The sequence below is a fragment of the Zosterops lateralis genome (genome assembly GCF_965231275.1).
Source record: "Zosterops lateralis genome assembly, chromosome: 3".
Lineage (NCBI taxonomy): Eukaryota > Metazoa > Chordata > Aves > Passeriformes > Zosteropidae > Zosterops > Zosterops lateralis.
In genome coordinates, this window is record NC_139764.1 from 43,191,893 (window position 1) to 43,213,209 (window position 21,317).

At 39.4% G+C, this 21,317-nt stretch overlaps 1 protein-coding gene across 1 annotated transcript in view; it reads right to left on the reverse strand.

Annotated features, from left to right (window-relative positions):
* PCNX2 (pecanex 2) overlaps positions 1–21,317 on the reverse strand; it is a 151,371-nt gene that overhangs the window by 122,594 nt on the left and 7,460 nt on the right. The window contains exons 3-8 of the mRNA XM_083856391.1: positions 19,852–19,966; positions 17,524–17,560; positions 15,377–16,651; positions 6,416–6,563; positions 6,102–6,247; positions 4,820–4,913 (exon numbers count right to left, since the gene is read on the reverse strand). Of these exons, the coding sequence (XP_083712517.1) occupies positions 4,820–4,913; positions 6,102–6,247; positions 6,416–6,563; positions 15,377–16,651; positions 17,524–17,560; positions 19,852–19,966 (1,815 nt within the window). The remainder of the gene's footprint in view (positions 1–4,819; positions 4,914–6,101; positions 6,248–6,415; positions 6,564–15,376; positions 16,652–17,523; positions 17,561–19,851; positions 19,967–21,317) is intronic.

A 21,317-nucleotide genomic window follows, 5' to 3' on the forward strand; every position in this document is an offset into this window, starting at 1 on the left:
ATTTAGTAATGAAACATACATGAATATAATTTTATCCTACAGAAAGCAATATTATTAAAATAACTTTAAAGGTAAATTAAAAAATACATGACCAAGAAAGCAGGATAAGGCTCAAACTGGAATAATTTTTTTTAAGGTAGAGAGCAAGTTGAATTTTATATATAACTGACTCCAAATGAAAGCTCAAGTATCACATAGCAAGGAGAATCTGCACCTAAGATAAAGGTGCTTTTTGCTATGAGCTGGGTTTTCAGTTTGTACTGGTTCTGGTTGGGGTAGAGTTACTTTTCTTAATAGTAGCTGGTATGGAGCTATGTTTTGGATTTGTGTTGGAAATGGTGTTGATAACACAGGTATGTTTTAGCTGCTTCTGAGCAGCCCTTACACAGAGCCCCAAGGGCTTTTTCTGCTTCTCACAGCACCCCATCAGGGATGAGGCTGAGGGGGGGCAGAAGCAGCTGAGAAGAGGCAAAACCACGACAGCTGACCCTGACTGACCAGAGAGATGCTCCCTACAACATGGCACTCAGCATATAAATCCAGGTGAAGGAGGAGGAAAGGAGGATGTTTGGAGTGATGGCATTTGCTTCTCCAAGTCACCAAGACTCAGGGCAAGCAGGTGTTCAGTTCAGCCATCTCCAGGAAGGTCAGGCTCCATCATGTCTTGGTGACTCAGTTCAGAACAGATTCAAATGGTCTTTCTGTACTAATTTCTAACATGATCCATGAGCTGGGAATAGAGTTTATACTTTTGTAAAAGCCTGTCACAAATCAATTTATGGCTAGAGGTGAACTTGGCAGAGTAATGGGTGCATCAAATTTAGATGCAATTAGCTCAGCAGGGAAGCCATTCCACTGGGACTGCTGGCAAGAGGTGTGGCTGGCAAGCCAACAGACAAAAGTGGGGTCTGGGTAATCACACTGACAATAATTGTTGACTTGATTAGTCCTGCCAATGTTTAAATAATTTACTAAACTCAGTGACAAGAATCAGGCATCAAAGTGGGGATTCTGATGGAAAAGGAATTATCTACTTTGGTGATAATTACAACATAAAAACCTTCTCAAGATTTAACTTGGCTAGGTCTTCAAGTATTTTAAAAGCTGGACTGCTAGACAAGTGAGAGACAATTTGGTGAGAACTAAGTACAGAGACAATTTGAAAAAATTCTAATTCTCAGTAACCTTTAATAAGAAGTAAGAGATAGTTTTGAAAATTATTAATAAGAAAGTATTAATACTACATTTAAGAAGCTCTGAAAATTTCCAAGGACAAGGACTACAGGTACAGGTAATATTAAGACAACTACTATAGTTGAAAAAGCCAACAATAAACTAAAAAAACCAAACCAACCAACCAAAGACACAAAGTAAAAAATTATGAAATATATTTTCATATTGATAACTGGAGAATACTCTAAAGATCGTCTCACAACATTGTAGAACCAAAAAGAGGTGACGGACCACTGATATTTGACAAGACAAAGTCTAATTCCCTTTAACAGTATTGCCTACAATGTCAAGGAGTCTCTGAAGGCAGAAATCAGAGACTCCTTCAGATTTGGACATCAGCTTTCTCTGGCACACTGCAATCCATTGTTGTCCATCCAGCCCCTCCTAAGCAAATGAAAAGCAGGAAGCACACAAAAACAAAGAAGAAAAATAAAACTGCAACACATCCTCACTTCTCTGACAGTGACATTGTTAAGATTTTGAATTATTTGTGAAAAATTAATTCCAGATGCTATGCCAAGAAGATAAAATGTTTATGGGCCATGGGAATACTACTTTAATTTCAGTTCTGAATAGTCTGATTTGAAATGCTTAAGCTTACAAATGGAGAAGACAATTTTAGGACTCAATAGACAGAAATAGAAAGTTATAATTTGAATTGAAGATCATAAAACGTTAGATAGTCTGCCTCAAGGCTTTCTTTAAGAGCTTTTTTGAAGTAATATTTAAACATCTTCATTTTTGCATAACACTGTTAAAAGATAATTACCTATGGCCAATTCATAAGGCAATTACCTTACTCTTGACAAATCAGGCACAGTTCATACCTTCTTCAGTCAAAATTCCTTCCCTTTTCACAACTGCAGCGTTATCCAGAAGCATCACAGCTCCTAGACACCAGTGACTCCCAAAAACACCCACAAAGCAAGAGGCCTCTTGTCATCCTTGAGCCTGGACCAATTCTCCTCATAAAGAAGCACATCAGGGCACAGTCCATTCAAATCCACATGTTTACTCCACTTCCTCAACTGAGTTTGACATTTTCCCCTTAGGAGCAGCTTAATCTTAACAGTATAAAGCAAGCATGATTGGTGATAAGTGTTTAAAGAGCTCACACACATCTACTGCAAACCCTTGTATTGTTCTCTATGCTTATTTTAAATTCTGAAATCTGGGCCCCATGAGACCAAAAATCTACTCCCTCCTATGAAAGGAGGATGACACCTCTTTTGGCTAGGCATTAATTTTCTCTTGCATCTCTTGACTCATGAAATCTAATTTGGATGGCTCATTAATGAATTCAGACACCAGGCCTAACAGTATTCATTGTTTCTGCACCATTTCAATTGCTCATGAAGATGTACTGTCAAAATCATTGTCTTCTCCTTAGTTAACTTTTTCATGGGCTGGTAGATAAGTCATGCTCATCTCAGAGGTGCTTTCCGTGTCTATTTTCCAATATCCTTCCATAACAGCAGCATCCCCTGTTGGTATGGACTTTTCTTACAATGAATATCTCCACCTGAAAGGGCTCACCCTCAAGGGAATAATTTTCATCAAGAACCCTCTACAGACAGACACACAGAAAAGGTTAAGTACTTGCTGATTACACCTTGTGCTTTATTTCATTGTACTTGCTTTTTTTTTTTTTTTTAACTAATAACCTTTCCTTCATTGATCATTTGGTTTATCTTTAGGAAAAAGAAAGTAACCTGACACAACTGATGAGCAAGCTTGCAGGTGGGGACAGGGGAGAGGGAAAGATGCATCATGCCTGTACTGCATCCCTACTGTATCTGTACTGCAAACCTTAAAGCAGGTTTGCTCCTCCATTTTCTACATGCTCTACGTGCTCCTTATTGTCTAAATACAAAACTACTTGATGGTTGGACACCTGAAGAAAAAACAAAAACCCATTCATTCCTATGCTACCCTTCAATTTACTCACCGATGGTAGAAACTGCCCACCGAACAAACAGCTCTCACTCATCTCTCTGCCCTAGACATTACAAATTACCCCTGCAAAAACCAGCTTAAGCATACTTAAAGCTCCTTGTCCTCTTTCCTTATTTTTCATATTAACTTCTGCTTTGCACTTGCCTTTATGCTGCTCTCTTCTTGGAAAAGCTCGTGTTCTGGCTTCCCACTGACTTCCACAAAGAAAGGGTCCTGGGAACCCACTCCTATTTGCTAATCTGTTTCATTCTCTGGTCTGAACTACCACTATACTCTGAGACTTCCAGCAAAGGTGCACATTTAAGAAATGACATGCATGTAAGTGCCTGTAAAGAATAGCTGAACTTGCTTTTGTTAACAGGATTGAGTAGACCCTTTAAAAATAAACCTCATCCCTTAAGGTCTGCAAACCACAACTGAAAAACTGCACTTAGCAGAGGAAGACAGTGGTGACACATAAGCATCTAGCAAAAGCAGATTCAGCATGACTTCTTACAAGAGAAGGAAGATGGTCCTTCCTCTGATTAAAAACAAATGAACTGTTAAAAGTCAGGGGACAGAAAACTATTTCTGAATTTAGGACAGATTCAAGTTCATAGATACAGCAAGAGGGAGCAGAAGGGTGTTCTGTGCAAGGTGAAACAAAGAGAGTTGCAAGAAATAAATAGAACCAGAGTAAAATGTTTGATTTTTTTCAGGTCAACACTCAACTCTACAAGGATGGTGGCAGGGGAGAGGGTTATTCTGCTAAAGACAGACAGAACATATCTACTACTCAACTTATTTTTTTTTTTTACTCTTTGCCCACTGACAAATAAAAGCATTATTCCCCTGTCTCTCATATTAGCATTATATCTAAAATACTAATGCTGTTTTTAATATGGTCCCAAGTTTTGCAAAAGTCTCCACTAAAAGCCAAACACTTGAAGAACAATATTTGCTATTAAAAGAAGACCATTCTCACTCCCTCACTCAACTTCTCTAAACGCTGTAAAACAGTATGAAAAAACAAAATTATTTCTTTAAAATACTTATGAATAGCTAAAATTCTTTTTACAGCTATGCAAACAAAGATCACAGGGAAGAGTGTGGAAACCACAGTAATAAATACAGGATTTGTACGGATCACTCTAAAAATAACTTTTGAAAAAAGAAAATTGTTTGGATACCTCATCAGAACAGCAAATTATCATTAAGAGATTTAATGCAAGGTGAAAGGCTCTGCTGCTAGAATCCACAGGCCCATGACTGATACTAACTCAACACTAAATTTTTTCAAAGAATGCAACAAGTATGGGAACCAAACAAGATAAGGTTGATAGAACAGTCACACTTACTTTGTTTACAATTTTATTTATAATAGCTACACTTGACTTTAGCTATTCCCAGAAAGTAATTAAAGCCAAGTGGATAGCTCTAATTTTCACTTTCACTTTTTCTTTCCTATGTTTTTACAAAGCTGTCACTGTTTCAGCAGAAAGCAGAAAAATTTTCATGCTTTGCCTTCTCTAGAAAAGGTTAGCACATTTATTCACCATTACTCCCCTTCATATGTATCTTTCACAGCTACAGTTTCAGAGTTTCCAGCAATGAAAACTTTCAATGTTTCTAAAAATAAAGGCTTACTTACTGAGCATTTGACATACAATCACAATTTGATAGCTGATGTCTAAAATTTCCTTCCTTCTGACAGCCAGCTTTTAAATAGCAGGATCTAATTTCTCCTTTAGAAAATACAGAGGGAAAAAATGTCAGTTCCATGATGCGATCATTTGTGTACACAAGAAATTTATAAAATACACATTTCATGTCAGGCATATTTATAAATATATTTTTTCAGTCTGTGCATTAGGCTCATTTTAGATTTCAGAAAGCAAATTAACATTTGAACAACTGAAAACCTGAGAAAATCAAAACACAGAAGTCACAGTGAAAATTTAAAAGGCAATTAAACGCAGAACACATCAATTAATGTAAGTTCACCATAAAATATGAAATCAGATTTTCCTCTTTCCATTCACAAAGGTGAGGTCAGGAGGTACAAAGCAAAAAAGTTCTGCTAGAACTGCAGCCACAGCTCCTCCCTTTTTGCAGAGGCAGCACAAAGTCAAGGGTGGGTGCTGGCTGACCCAGAGGCTGTGTCTCCTGCCCCACTGGCAGCTGCTGCCCTTCTGCCCACAGCACAGCAGGGGCTGCAGGCTGCCAGCAGGAACAGGCAGAAAACCAAAGTATCTCCAAGGTCACAGGCCCAGGACCATGAGCACTCACTCCATGCTGGTTTTGAAGGCAACTTTAAAGGAAATAGGACTTTTGGGACAGCTGTCTTTCAGAGGTATGAGCCAGTACCTCACAGGGTACTACACAGGACTCAAATCCATCCAACAGCTTCAGACTCCAAGAATAGCTTCAGAGCAGTGGCATCCCAAGTATATGCATGGGGCAAGACTAGGTCACTCATTAATTTTCTTTAAAGGAGCAGCAGATCACAACTACAAATGACAGCAAGCACCACCATATCAAGAGGTCAGTCTGAGCCAGTTGAAGAACAAAACTGCAAAAAGGAGTCATATTTTGCCCAGCCAGGTCAGTGCAAAACTTCTATCCAGGCAGAAAACACCAGGGGTTCTTCTGATGGGACAGAAGTTGTCTTCTGGCCTAGCCAGCATCTTTTAAGGATGATGTTTGGAAGACAAAATTCAGGCATTATGTAAGGCTTGAGTCTGTGATGGTCGTTGGTGGATTTGGAAACTATCTATTGCTCATCTGACTTTAAATCACTAAGCCTTTTTTGTTCCCCACACACAGAGAAAAACATGCAACCAGTAACAGACAAGAGAAATTTCCTTCCAGGACATCTGAAGTGTTTAGAAATTTCCTCATGCATTGTAATTATCCCAACTAGATAAACTCACCATTTTCATCTATGAACACATGCATTGCATCCACGGAGAGCTCATCTTGCACAGATGCCTCAGGTCCACTTATTACTTGCAAGACAGAACTGTCTTGCTGAGAAGTTACCCGGTAGATTATCTGCCTTTGCCTGCTGCCCTGGTAACTTGACACAAAAATGTTTCAAAACTACTATGAGGAACTTTTTTCTTGTTCTCAATAAAACAAAAAGAAAGAGAGGTTAATTAAAAGTTTATGTCATTTCTACTCAGTGAAACAAAACAGCTTACATCATATCTTTGAAGTACAAAATTGTAAAGTAAACTGGCCTTACAGTGCTGCAAATTTGGCAGACTCTGGTAGCACCGGACTAGTACTAGCACGATCTTGGCTTTGTACATCTGATCTTTCCTGTTTAGGAAGTTGCTCACAGTGCTTTTCTGTTCCCACCATTTCTTCTTTTTTCTCCGTCATCTGGCTATCTGGAAAACAGGGCAGTGAAGTGGAGCCACTCTCCACAGATGACTTTCAAGAGTTTCATTCATTAACTACTGAACAAGAGCATCTAAAAATGAAAATCTATAACTGCAGTATTTGCTAGTATTACGGAAAGCACTACCCATATACTTAAAACAATACAACCACAAAACTGGATGAAGAGGTACTCTGGCCGTCATGAATGGGCCATTTCAAGAACATACTGTGTGAAGTAGAGGACAAACGAGAGAATTTCTGCTTTGCTTCCCCTATTGTTTCAGAGGGAAGCAATCTGTTCCTAATCTAGAATGGTAAGAGGCTGCTTCCCTGGGGGTTGTAATTTGTTCCCAAGCTGTATATGCTGGCAGTGGAAAAGCAGAAGCACTGATCCATTCCCACTTTACAAAAGGGAAAGCAGCACCTTCAAAGGAAATAGAGCTCTTGGACAGGAAAGCAGATAGCTGCCTAATCCCTCTTCCCCACTGGCCACACACCTGGCACAGGACAAAGGGCAAACTGGCAAAACAATTTCACAGCAGATTATCCTAAACTTGGAAAATACAGAACTATAGATTTAAAAATACACATGAAGTATTTGTCCAATTTCTACTACTTTGAGTACCAATTATATTTATATTACCTCTTTACACATGCATGTCATTTATTCATATATATGTGTGTGTACAACATATTCATGGTGAATAGTGAAACATTTTTCAACTGTGTTTTGTTTATAAACCAAAAAAATTATCTGTTAAGGTTTTAAAGTGCAACTAAGACAGTGATTTCATAAGCACCCTGTGCAGTTGTGCAATTAAATACTTGAAATGGAAAACAGGGGTGCTTGTTGGAGATACCTCAGTAAGTCCTGGTAGCTTTTTGCACCAAGTAAAGCACTTTGAAACACATTTACCCAGACTTCTTGCAATACCAGCTGTTTAAACACCTCAGATCAAGGAAAAAAAACACAGAAATTTTGCCCCACTGAAAATTCCGTATCTTAAGCCATATTTCTCACCAATATAATTACCATCCTAACCTACAAGAATCACCAGTCAAGAAACAGTGGTGTGATATCTAAGTCAGTCTAAGGATAAAACAGAACAAAGACTTGTAAAGAGCCACTTTTATAATGTAAGCTGATAAAACTGAAAAAAGTAAACAAGCTTTTGCATATGCAGGCCTTTCAGATCATCTGTCTTGTTTTCCTCAAATTGTGATCTACCAATACATTATTTCTAGAAACAAATATACCCTCATGAGCTAAAACAACTCTACACCAGTTTCAATTCACAGGACAAAGCCCCCTCATACCCTAAAGCCTGTGCTATAAATGAAACTGTGCTATACAATGAAACGAGCACAAGTTTGGTACAGGGAAATACTTTGTTGTGCATGGATGCAAAATTCAATAGGTCTTCCAGGTCTATTTTATTTTATCTTGGGAAAAAAAAAAAAAAGGCAGTTAGGGGAAGAGAACAATTTTTTTCCTTTCCTAGTTAAAGATTCAAACTCCAGGTTAAGCAGAAACTGTCATTACTGAAGCACCCCCTTAATGATGTAACCATACCTGTGGATGGTGATGGAGCCACAGATACCTATCAAAATGACCTTCCTAAAGGCTTGGGCTGTTCAAGCTGTAAGAATAATTGATAGAGATCAGAAACTGTGGTTTAAATAACCTAAATGGTCCCATAGTGCCCCAAACTAGCTTTAGGGCTGGAACAATTAAAAGGATTTTTTAAAAAATCTGATTATCCAGTGGTTTCAGAATATGTTTCTCTCTTTTCCATTCCAAACCACAAGCCTTGCAGACTTCTTTTTCCTGCTGTGGTAAAGAGGCATAATAACAAAAACCTAAACATACGGCTTCTTATAGGCTTTATATGCCAATCAGACAATAGCATGGTGATGAGTACTTCCAGCACTGGAAAAGTGGGCCATGATGGCTTTGTGACTGGTTTTCAAGATTATTACTCATCTTCTTCCAAGTGACTTACACCTTCAGTATTTAAATTAAGATAGAGGTGTCTAGACTAGGAGTGTCCTGCCAGAGTACGCAATCCAATCAGCCCTACGTCACCAAACGCTCCCTGCACGGAAATTGTGCTGGCAAAGCTCAAACACCAGGATAACCTTTTCCAAGTGCAAGAGCAGACTAAAGAGGACAACATGGCACTGTACTTACACTTCTCCCTGTGTCATTTACCCTTATCCACTGCTCCACACGTCTCCAGCTCATGCATGGCTGGGCTCACAGTAGTATCAAGATCGGACCTAAGCTCTGCAATAACTACATAATTTATCTGGAAATTATATGCCACATGACTCAGACATATGAGGTGTAACTATCAGGACTCATGGCTAAATCAGTCTTGGTGCAGGGTGATTCAGAAGAGTCCTGCATAAACAGCCAAGTTTTGGTCTGTGTACCATTTTCATATTTTGATAGAGAACAAGACATAAGCTTAAGTTATCATGGTAAAATACTTATGAAAAGGAACAATTCTTATATGTCCCATACATAAGATACTATCAGTAAACATTTTTTCTGCACTAAAGACTTTAAACAGCATATCAACATTACTTACAAGTATACCATCCCAGTGCTGACAAATGAACTCCTAATTTAAAAGCATTTACAGTACCATAATTTATTTTGCCATGTAACTTTTTAATTTATAGAACAGATTTTAAGCATCCCAAATCATCTTTACAGACAAACTCTTGTTCTTCTCTAGGAGGAGGCTGCAAACAATTTTACAGCTGAAATTAAACAGCCTTTGTACATATTTTAATACAGGGAGTCCAGAGGAGGGCCACCAAGATGATCAGAGGGATGGAACCTCTCTCCTGCGAGGAAAGGGTGGGAGAGTTGGCTGAGATTACAGCCTAGAGAAAGCTCCAGGGACACCTAATTGCAGCCTTTCAGTACCTGAAGAGAGACCACAAGAAATCTGAATAAGGACTTTTTAAAGAGTGTTTAATGATAAAACAAGGGGGAACGTCTTTAAATTGAAAGAGGGCAGGTTTAGATTGGATATTTGGAATAAATTCTTCACTCTGAGAGTGGTGAGGAACTGGCACAACTTGCCCCGAGAAGTTATGAATGCCTCATTCCTGGAAGTGCTCAAGGCCAGGTTGGATAGGGCTCTGAGCAACCTGGTCTAGTGGAAGGCATCCCTGCCCAAGGAGGGGCAGGGGCAGTTTTCTTAACCTTTTTTATTAAGGTCCCTTCTGACTGAAACCATTCTTTAATTCTGTGATACACCGATAGTTGGTTATTGTGATACTGTATCTCAGCCTTTAAGTCACATTATTATTAGGTAATTAGAATGAAATATTATTACTCTATAACTTTCCTCCAAAACATTTTTACTATTTGTGGCCACAGTCTTCCAAGCCTTCTTCCTCATCTGACATATCCCTCTCCCAACCTTCACAGCTCACTCCTGTAAAATAAAATGCCACTGCTGTCATAATTTCAAACACCATCTGGTTTGAAACCTGGGCAAGCAGAATTAAGCTAATTAAGCCTGTCTCTCTTCTGTTCATTAATTGCTTTGCTACAGAATCCACTTTCTTCATCAACATTATGTTCCAAAACAGAAATTTTCACGTTAAAATATATTTGCTGCCTGTTCAGCCACAAAGAAATGATTTCAAATCGCTCTATGCTTTTGTTAGCACCAGTATGAAACCAAAGTTCTACAAACTGTGAAGTGTGCCATTCATATATGTGGATTATAAACCCTAAGAACATTTTTAATCCTTTCATCACCAACTGCTTTAGCAGAAACATCTAGCTTACACACTTTATTCTCAATGGAAATTTTCCTATTATGCCACAAATACGTTAAAAGAAAAAACTGACATTTAAGTTGGTCATCCACCAAACAACAGGAGTGCCAAGGGAATACCACACTGTCCAGGAGTTGCTACAAGAGTTCTGCATGGACACTGAAGAAGCACATGGCATTATCCATTAATGAGGGTTGCCACATTAATTCTGAAGCAACAGGAAGAACTAGCAATAGGCACTGTACCTGCCACAGGAAGTGACTTGCTCGAAACAATCTTTTGTGTCAGCAGCAGAGCTAGAAATAAGTAGCCTAATCATTATACCTACCAATTACATCAGAACGCAGACCTCTGAAATAACCTTGTATTTTCTTTGCAGATGTCAGACTTGCCATCATACATACTACTACCTCTTCGACTTAAAGACTGAAATTTTAAAATTTTAACCTGTCAAGCCTTACACACGGAGCATCAGATTCAGAGAACTAACTTCTAACTAACTAACTTCTGTACACCAGTTCCTCCACATCCAAAGAGGTGCACCACATGCCATGTGGCCCCTTTCTGGCAGAAGAGTCTGGGATGATACACAGCTGCTCCAAGAGATGAGCTAGCACCAGGCAGGGCTTAATTTCCTAGGTGCTACCTCCCTGCCAGCAAAATCACCTGCTTGTCACTTCCCACCATGGCTGTCAACTGCACCAGTGACTCAATGCACAAGATTCCTCTTCCCCATGACTACATGGCGTGTGATAATCTTCTTTCTCACATGCAAGGGGAAAAAAAAAAAAAGTCTAAAAATACCCACAGGAGTATGTTTTAGTTTTTTATAGGAGAAGGGTAATTGCTTGGGATCCAGAACAACTCACTTGAGGTTGTGGTTTGTGCACTGCCCAGAATGATGAGTACATTTTCTAAAAAGAGCCTGCAAAACATCTAAATTCAGGCCATGCAGTCCTGGTTTAGTTTCTCCCGTGCCAGTCCCCACCACTCCCACATCAGGCTTTGCTCCCAGGGTGATAATACTGTCTGTCCTAGATTAGAAGCTTGCTGTGCCAAAGGGGACATACAGGAGGCTTTGCCCTGCATAAGTCTGATGCACAACTGCTCTTACTTGGTTCAAGACACATCAGAGGGACCCAAAGCAGCCAATAAACCCAGGTTTCTTTACACTTCTTGAAGACTGAAAAAAAATTTGTGGTTGTCCTACAACACACTTTCATCATGGGGGTGATACAAGTGTGATTCAAAACTAAAAAGACACTGGTCTGAAAGTCAGTTTTAGCAACAGTACCAGTGGTATTTTCTCACAATCTAGAAGAGGTAGAGTGGCTATAGAATAGCTCTTAGAGCTTTTATATCCTGTATTTTAACAGGTTAAATCTGGCACCCTCAGAAGTGTAAAGAAAGGCTTTCATTTTCTTGTAGTGCATTTTACCAAGCTGTCTACTGGCAAAGGCTTATGTGGTCAGGATTATAACTCTTCTACTTCCACAGAACACACAAGTTCTGTGAGGGACCACCCATAACAAAGACCCATCTGTGACATTCACTCACATGCCAGACTGTTCTGATGAGCCCTTCTCCATACCTTCCACAAATTACGCAAAATATCAGCTTTCTTTTGCAAAGCTCTGAATATCCAGCTTTCCAGGAATTTGCCAAGTTTTTCACATTGCCTAATAAAAATCTTTCTGGGGTGCATTTCATGCTCATTTGGACCCGACATCTATTGCTAACTTTTGCCAATTAGACAGTTTGCAAGGTTAAAAGAACAAAAACCAAACAGAACCAACCTCCTCCCTCAAAACAACTGGTGCATAGCCTGACTCTGTATTCCCACACACACATACACACTTTTCTTAACAACCACTCTAATGTGGGAATAATGTTTATTCAGATCTGTTCCAAGATACTATATTATTAAAGCATATTTGCAATTTCAAGGCTGTAAACAAATTAAAGGCTTTCTCATTCCTAAAATTCAGTCTTGCTAAGGGGAAGCTGCCAGTAATGACAGTAATTTATTTTAACAAACAGCACGTTCTGACTAGGCTGGAAAACAAAGCCTACTTGCTCTTAAAAATAACTGCCTTTGAACTACCTCTCCCAAGCTCAAGGAGCTCAGATTGAATCTCCTTTTTCCCACAGCACCAGATTGAGGTGCAGAATCCACAGCTGCCATCCCTGCTCCTGCAGGGCACCCCTTTTTCAGTCCATCTTCTGTTTCAGGATGACACTTGCTGAGCCCATATTGCAGAGACACTTAATTACACATCTATGCAGCTCAACTTCACTGTCTCACAAAAGTACAGACTTAAGAAAAGAGAAATAGGAAGATTTAGAATAGATATTAGGAAGAAATTCTTTACTGTGAGGATGCTGAGGCACCAAAACAGGTTGTCCAGACAAGCAGTGGATGTCCCATCCCTAATGCTCAAAGCTAGGTTGGATGGGGCTTTGAGCATCCTGGCCTAGTGGAAGATGTCCCTGCCCATGGCAAAGGTTTGGAACTAGATGATGTTTAAGGTCTCTTCCGAACAAAACCATTCTGTGATTCTATGAAATTCAGTTCAAGTCACTAAATGAGTGCTTGGTTTGAGGGAAGAGCAGAATTCTTCTGTTTCCTCGCGATCTGTTTCCTTCACGTTTCCTCATGATAAGAATCTTGTTCATCAGCTCTAAAGCACAACAACTACACACACATGAATAAGCTTTGGGGTTGGGGTTTGGGTTTTCACTGTGGAATCTGAATCTCACTTATTCTGATCATCCATTGCTTTCTCTCATACAGCAATCCTCCCTGTTCATATTATCTGAGGGTACTTGTCTGAAAGACCCTTCTAGATTAGCTGCACTCTCTCTTTTTTAATTTTCATTTAAATTTACCTCTGAAATTCTCTTTTCCAGCTAAGCCACATCACTCAGAGGTACAATTATTGTGTAAATAATACAATCCTTTTTATGGCTGAGGAATACAGAAGATCAAAATCTGCTTGCTGCACCCCTCATGTTGCTGTGTGCTGTTGTGCAGGTAGGTGACTCTGCACCCCAGGAATCCAGCAAGAATCCAGCAGGGCTCAGCAGGGCTCAGGTGAGAAGCAGGGCTTGCTCAGCACTTGTCTTGGGCAACCAGAGCACAGACTGGAGCCAGCAGGGCAGGCTGATAAACTTGACAGAGAAGGACAGAAATTGCAATGAAGAATAAATAGCCTGAGAAGGCGGGAGAGATGGGTAAGATACACCAGAAGAGAGGCAGCAGGTCTAGGTGAAAAAAAATTCACTTCTCCTATACTTACTTTCCTCTCAATTCCTTCTAATGAAGGAATTGAGAGGAGGGTAAGTACAGGAGAAGTAAATGCAAACTGTGGGGAGGCAACAGCTTTAGGTGGGCTCAAAAGAGTAGGAAAGCCTAAACCAGCAACAGTGTGGATTGCTAGGAAGAACAGAAAGAAAGACAAGAGCATAGCAATATGAAGAGGAAGACAAATAAGGAGGTGGCACAGGAGGAGAGTGCCAAAACTGTGCCAAAACAGAAGAGATGACTGAGGAAGGAAAGGCATAGAACTAGAAAAAGTGGAAGAACAAATGGACCCTGGTGAAAGATGGAATGACATAAGGGTGTAATACGTTGGACAGGACAGACTTAGAGAAAGACAGAGTGAAAGGTAAATGGAATCTAAAAGGAAATGACACACTGAGAAGATAATCCTACTTATTTCTTTAACAAGATAAAAGCACACATTTCACAACAGTTTTTAAAAACCTTTTAAGCCAGTTGCGCATTTTTCGTGTAATGGAAGGCTCTTGCAGGAACAAGCTGGTGAAACAGGGAGCAGACAAAATAGAAGTGCCAAGCTGTTACTCTAGGGTAGCATTAAGTTTCTTACCTTCCATGCAAACTAAGTATTCAGACTGCATCCTCTTAGGCTTTTTTAAAACAGCTTATCATAGGGTATAAGGTAAACCAAACATTTTGGAGAAGGAGAAGATACAAGTTGTCTTATTTTACTTTGACTCAGATCTTCTAAACCAATTCTGCTGGCCACTTGGGGAAGTGCCCCGAGATTGCATCTGCCCTCACTGCACTGTATCTCACATTCTCATTAAATAGCCCTACTAATTTTGCTGGAGGGCTGCTAGAGACACTACAAACAACAGTCCTTCCCAACAGATAAGGGTCACTGAGCTCAGTGACAGCAATGACAATGCTGATTAAACCCAGAAATTTCTATATAAAAGCTATAAATTGTACTGCATATAGGTTTTTAAATTAGCTGATTGATTCTGTTTTAAATAAAAGCCCTTTTGATTATATTCCCTGCATGAGAATATACTATTTTTCATTAAAATAGTGGGGGGTTTCACTGAAAACAGCCACCAAACTTTCATCCTTAAAACGCAAGTATTTTAAGTGACTGAAAATCAAAACTCTTACCTATTGAGAACAAGCACATGATTTTCCTTTTTTTTTTTTTTTTTTAATTATAAGCCAACCCACAACCATTCAGGAAATTTAGAAATGTATGTATATGTGTGTACACGTGTTAGCTAGAAGTTGAACCATCTCCAGTGACAACTCCAGCTTTCATACTTAGAGGCACACAGACCGCTCTTCAAAATGCGCCTGGGAAGATGTGCAAGGGCAGGTGTAATGCTAAAGCTAGACACATTTTTGCAAGATACTTCTGGTTTTCCAACAATCCAGGCACACTATTTTAATATAGAATACTAAATACATAATGGATACCTACTAAGTTTATTATTATGTTTCCTAGAGGAAAAAAAAAAAAGTTTTCTTCAATAATAAAAACATTGAAAAACTGCAGCTGACACTATCACACACTTTTACTAAACCACTTTGTCCCACCAAGTCCAGTCCTACCCTGGTCCTATTAGCAAAACCAGTCTTCCTCAAGGAATTTGCCTTAATGCAGATCTCCAGCTAAGCTGCTCTAAGTAATCAAACTCTTCACAAGATCTTTATTCCAAAAGAATTGTAATCCATGCATAATACCTCCAACAAGCCCATTTTCCTTTGTTGTCTCCATTTTGACAGTGGATTGATTAGATGTCTTCATCTTTGAGGTATTAATGGATTCCAAGAGGGAGACAAATTCTAGAAAGTTAGATTCATTGGGTATCTGACCTTCTTTAGCTTCTAGATCTGATTTAGAGGTTGGTAAGGTCTTTTCTTTGTCAGATGCCTCCACAGAATTCTTACTTAAAAGCACATCTGTCCCGCTGTCTACACTCAACACCCGCATGTGCCTCTTTTCATGAGCAGTTCTACAGGACTGTGGGTCTAGGTTGTGCAGGTCTTCCTTAGAACTTAAATCAACAGTCTGGACATTTTCCACAGCATTTTCCTGATTTGGATCTGAACAAGTGTTAGTTTCTAGAGGTGTATTTGCTGGGTTGCTGAGGTCCTTTACTGCATCACCCGATTCATAGCCAGAGCATTGGTTGGATGACAGCTCTGCCCTCAACATTTCTGGAGTTCTCTCACTTTCACTAACTTCTGTGCAAGGCTTAGCTTTACTGTCATCAGACAGGTCAAATGTGATAACAGGGATTCTGAGCTGTTCATTAGTTTGCTGACTTGACCAGCCTGTTCTAACTACACCAGAGTCAAGGGCTGAGCTTGTTCTCTCACTTTCCAGGGCCTGTAAGTGGACAGAGCCCGGCAGGTCACTGAGGGTGGTGTTTGGTGTAGTACTCATTGTGATGACAATTTTAATGGGTTCACACAGCTGGTCACCAGGAATAGAATTGTCCACAACTGCAACAGCAGTCTCACTGTCTGAGCAATCAAGGTCCTCATGGCTATTACCAGCACTGCAAGAATTTTCCATCTGCTCGTGCTCTTTGACGGCAATAGCATTGCACTGCGGGCAGTTGCTGGTAAAGCCTGTCTGTGGTGATCCATCTGGGAATGTCTCTCTTTTGTAGCTTCTAGGATTACTCAAATGGTCTGAAATAACTGAATTTTCACTGTCCCATGGCTCTGAAGAAACTCCAGTCCTTAAAATATCACCTTGTGATGAAGAAATATTGGAGAAGTTTTTCCCTATGTCTCTGTCCACAAGAATATCTTGGGATCCATGGTGACCACAAGGCTGTCCATTCACTCCATCACCAGGAAATGTTTCCATAGCAGCTGGTTTTGTTGCTATTGCTGATGTGGTGGCACCTGAACAGGAGGTTGTAGAAACAGGTAATATATCTGCTTTGATACAGGGTGAGGTAGATGAAACTGGCGGTGTAGCCTGGTCTTCTAGTACCATAACACCTAAGAAAAAACATTTGGGCATTAGGTCCCACAGGAACACTAAGTATTATTAAAGTATGATCTTCAACCAACAAAACATGACCCAAAGCAGAGGAAGCTTCCAAAGGAAGCACAGATGACATGGCTGATTAAAACAGTTCCAAAGCAAGAAGGGTTTCTTTGTGGTAGCTAGATTTGAAATACTACAAATGCAAGATAGAACCTTTCCAAGTCAGGACAAGAGTAGCAGCATGTCTATTTAAATAATCAAAATAGCTGAGGAAGCAGCTAATTTCAAAATCAAAATGTTTTACAGAACTATCCCCACTTAGGGAGAGGTGAAAGAAAGAATAAGCCAATGCTGCAGGTTTGCTACATCACTTTCTGCAATTTCTAAATGGTAACAAAGGATATGGTGATCAGCCTCAACAAAAACAAAATAATATTTAAAATATGAAGACATCTCAAGCACTGGAAGTGTAGACAAAGTAAGGTGTACTGGAATATACAACACAGGGCTAAAGGTTGACAATCATAGCAGAAGTTTACAGCCAGATGTTTGAGGGCTCTAAGATGCAATCCAAGTGTTAGCTTCCTAGTTTAATGCTTTACAGAAGCACAGAACTTCCCAAGAATGTGGGGCAAGGCTCTTGCATCTCCCTGTATCAAAATAGGGAGAGATATTTGCACGCCCCTCAAAAGACTGCATCCCAAAGAGCTTGGCTTACAGCTCAGAAGGATTAGTCTGTTAGAATACCCTTGACATTTAGTTCTGGCTCTTCAACTCAGATCCTAGTGACAGAACCTGCCATGAAGTCCTCTGTGCCATTACTTTTTGTACCAAGCAATGATTAAACAACAGTTTAAAGGAATTTATAAAACCTTTAAAATACCTCTAAGATCTTCAATAGTTTCCCGTGTTGGCAGGTCCTAAAAAAATGAAGGAACACACAAGATTAACATTAAATTCTGTTGGGAAAAAGACTCACATCTATCAATGTAGCTATCAATAGCTATCTAATCAAAGGTTAATTACAGCATTGGTAAGCTGCTTAAAATCACTAAATTTGAACATGTACCTTGCACAAAATGCAAGGGGTGGGTGAGGGAGATGGTTGTAGAACAGTTATGCTTCAAATTGCATCACTGCAATTATGTGTGATGTTTGGAGAGGGGAAAGAAAAGCAAGACTTTCTTTAAAAAATAAAATTTGCAGTGCCTAATCCATACATTTTCTTTTAACCATTAAGGAATAGAATGCGTTCATCTGTTCCGTTTTTTCCAGCTATGTGTTTCCAAAGCACTAGAATGAAAAGTTTGGCCTCTAGCATTGGTAAGTATTTCTCAATGGAAAACTAGAGAACAGAGAAATTAAATTAATATAGAATCATTTAGATTCCAAGAAAGCTTTGAAGGTAATTTAATCCAAATCCCCTCTGCCATACACACACACTCAAAGCAGGTACAGTTTGAGCAGGTTGCTCAGGGCCATCTCCAACAGAGCTTTGAAAATCTCCAAAGAAGGAGATTTCACAACTTCTCCGGAAAACTTCTTCCAGTATTTGACCACTCACTTGGTAGGGGAAAAATAAAATCAACATACCAACCACCAAAAAACCAAAATGACCCCACATAAAAGACATTATATGTAATTGATCTAACTGTAGCTTTCCATGGCTGCAACTGTCACTGGGCACCTCTGAGGAAAGCGTGCTCAACCTGCTGTGTATCTTACTATTAGAAAGCTGAAGACAGCAGTAAGCTCTTCTTCTATGCTTACAAAAGAGTTTAGCCTTACAAAGGCTAAAACATCCCATCTGCCTGTCCTCACACATCACGTTCCTCAATCACCTTGGTGGCCTCTGCTGGGTTCTCATCAGCAGGTCAATGTGCATGGGAACTAATTGGGGAACTCAAAACTAAACACAATACCCCAGAGAAATACTTCAGGAGTTTAAATTCAACAGCCTAAGTGCCTAATTAAGAAGAAGACATTGAAAAAAATTACTGCGGCTCTCTTCCAACTGACAGACACCAAAGCCAAGAAGAAATTATTATTATTTTCTCAAATTTCATGGTGCTATCCTGGCAGCAAGAACAGGAGACTTGGTTTGACAAGACCCAACCTACATGTTTGGAAGTGGGAGACTAGGATGAGATCCCAGGAAGACTAGGTTTGCAGAATGGACAAATACCAGAATACTGGAGAGCGGGACAGAAACAAGGTGAAAAATATTTTACCTCATAAAAAAAAAAACCAAACCAAAATAACTATTAATGTCTGTGAACCATACAGATGCTACAAAAAGGTAAAAACACTCCAGGAAATGAAGAAATAGTTCTGATTCAGACCGGGATTTCAATAATTTGTAGTAAGTAGGGATAAGGGGTGGGTGTGGAGGAATATGAAGACAAAATGAAGTATCAAATAACCACTTATTCAGAAATCACTAACCATCCTCTGCACTGACTGAGGCAGGAGTCCTGTAGAAAAAAATAGCATGGTATCACATAATTAAAGATGTTATTACAGTATGCAAGGGGAGTAGCTTAAGATTACACAGACAGCATTATGCTGTTTCGTAACTTTTTGAAAATTTCTTCAACTCATCATGAGTGCTTCCTATTTTTTTTCTTTAATAACATTTACATAGATCACCTTCATCATGTCACATACCTTTGATTTATTAAGCATGGCCAATGGAATTGAGTGCATATATATGGACTTTTAACCTCCTGTAGACATCTCCTAGATTTAAATGGCTTTTATGCTTTGTTTAAATACTGAAGAGATGTTTCTGGTTCATTTTATAAGCATAAGTCTACTTACACAAAACCAAATTATTAACGCTCCAGGAGCGGATCCCTTCAGAGGCAACAAAATAATGCTGATTGCATTAGCCTCTCCCTCCTCTCAAAGCAGCCCCAAAAAACTAGCTGCTCTTGGCAAGATTTACAAAGGACACTTGCTATCTATAGAGCAGAGAGAGCCCTCCTAAGAAGTGCAGCATTATGTAAGACAGTTTCAGCTCTGCAAAGCCAAACCTTTAGGACAAGGCTGACTGTCAGCAGTGGTATACCCAGTAGATGCATGGAATGACCCTTCCTGCTTGGAGCAGGCCCATGCCACAAGCAATGAGTACCTGGCAACACAAAACTGTGTGTGGTGAGCTGTGGACGGCAGGAAGTGAGGACATTGCTGGAGGAGTGCACATACTAACCGTGGCTCCAGGTGAGTCCTGTGAATGTGGAGCCTGCACTCTGGAACTGTCAGGAATTGTCTGGGTAGAGTCATTTTGGCTGGTCTCACCGACGACATGATCCCCCGAGTTATTGCTGAAGGAGAAGCACATGGAAGGTAAAGTAATGCTTCTTACCACAGGCCATCACAGTGAGGTTTGGGAAGTAGCTGATGAATAAGAACAAATTGGGAAGAAGCAGCACAGCACAATGAAGTAACAGCACTTCTTTCCCCTCCAATGATGAAAGCACTGGGCTGTAAAAATACTGTGACACCTTTCTGCACTTCCTTCCTCACCAGGACAACTTGATAAAAGCAAAAGAATAAAAACCAATGTAAAACGATTATGGTGTCCTTAGAAGTAGAGCTACAAGAAATACAATGACATCTCTTCAACCTCCCTATGCATATTATAATGCTATTTACCCTGCCTGACACACACACAGATTTTTGGGCACAAAAGGCTATTTGGGGCTTTTCCATAGATATACAACAATCAAGATAATCCTTTTGCAATTTTTGCTTTTCAAGTCATTGAGTATGTAAGCTTTATCCAACTGCCTGTTTATCTGAAAACCTCCATAAAACACCTATTTGAAATGCAAAACAGAGAGTACTAATATAAGCATTAGACCAGAAAATAAAATTTTTGCTCTGGTCTAGGCAAAGCAAATATACAGCCATTACAAATTTCATATATTATAAAGCAATTTATTGATCAGTTCCTTTGTGGATACACTAAACTATCCACTAATTCCTTTTACACATACATTCTACTAGCTTTTCCATAGATATAAGCAGGTATTTTAGGACAAGGTTTACTATCAATAGCCTACAAATGTTCTCTTTCACAGGTATAACACAAAAAAATTCAATTTAACAAAAAACCACAAAAAAAGAATAAACAAAAAAACCTAGAAAAACACCACAGCAAAATGTCAAAGAGCATGAAGTTGGGCTTTTCTATTTGTTTATGGAAATTTTTTTCATTAAAAATATATTTTTAAAATCCCAAAGCTGTATATAAGCTATAAAATTATTTATCTGGGGGTCTCTATTATCTTTCCACAATCTGTTTGTCATTAACTGGCTTCAAAACTTGTTCAACCAACCTGCCAACTATCAAGGTCTGTTTAAAAAATTCTATCATCCATCTGGTCAAAATAATATTAAGTTCTTTATTTTCTCACCAAGGACTAAATAATGGATCGTTGTGCATACACAAATCAACCTGGGAGGAACAGTCATGTGATTTAACACGTAACTTTTAAGTCATTCTACCTTTACTTCTCAGGTAAAACAGTATGAAAGGCATAGGCCACCTAAAATAAAAATGTCTTATGGTTAGTGGCACACAGGCATTTCTCAGAAGAGTCTCAAGGCAGGTGGACCTTGACTGTCCCAGCAACATCACTGACAGGAGTGTAGCACAGATGCACATGTGCA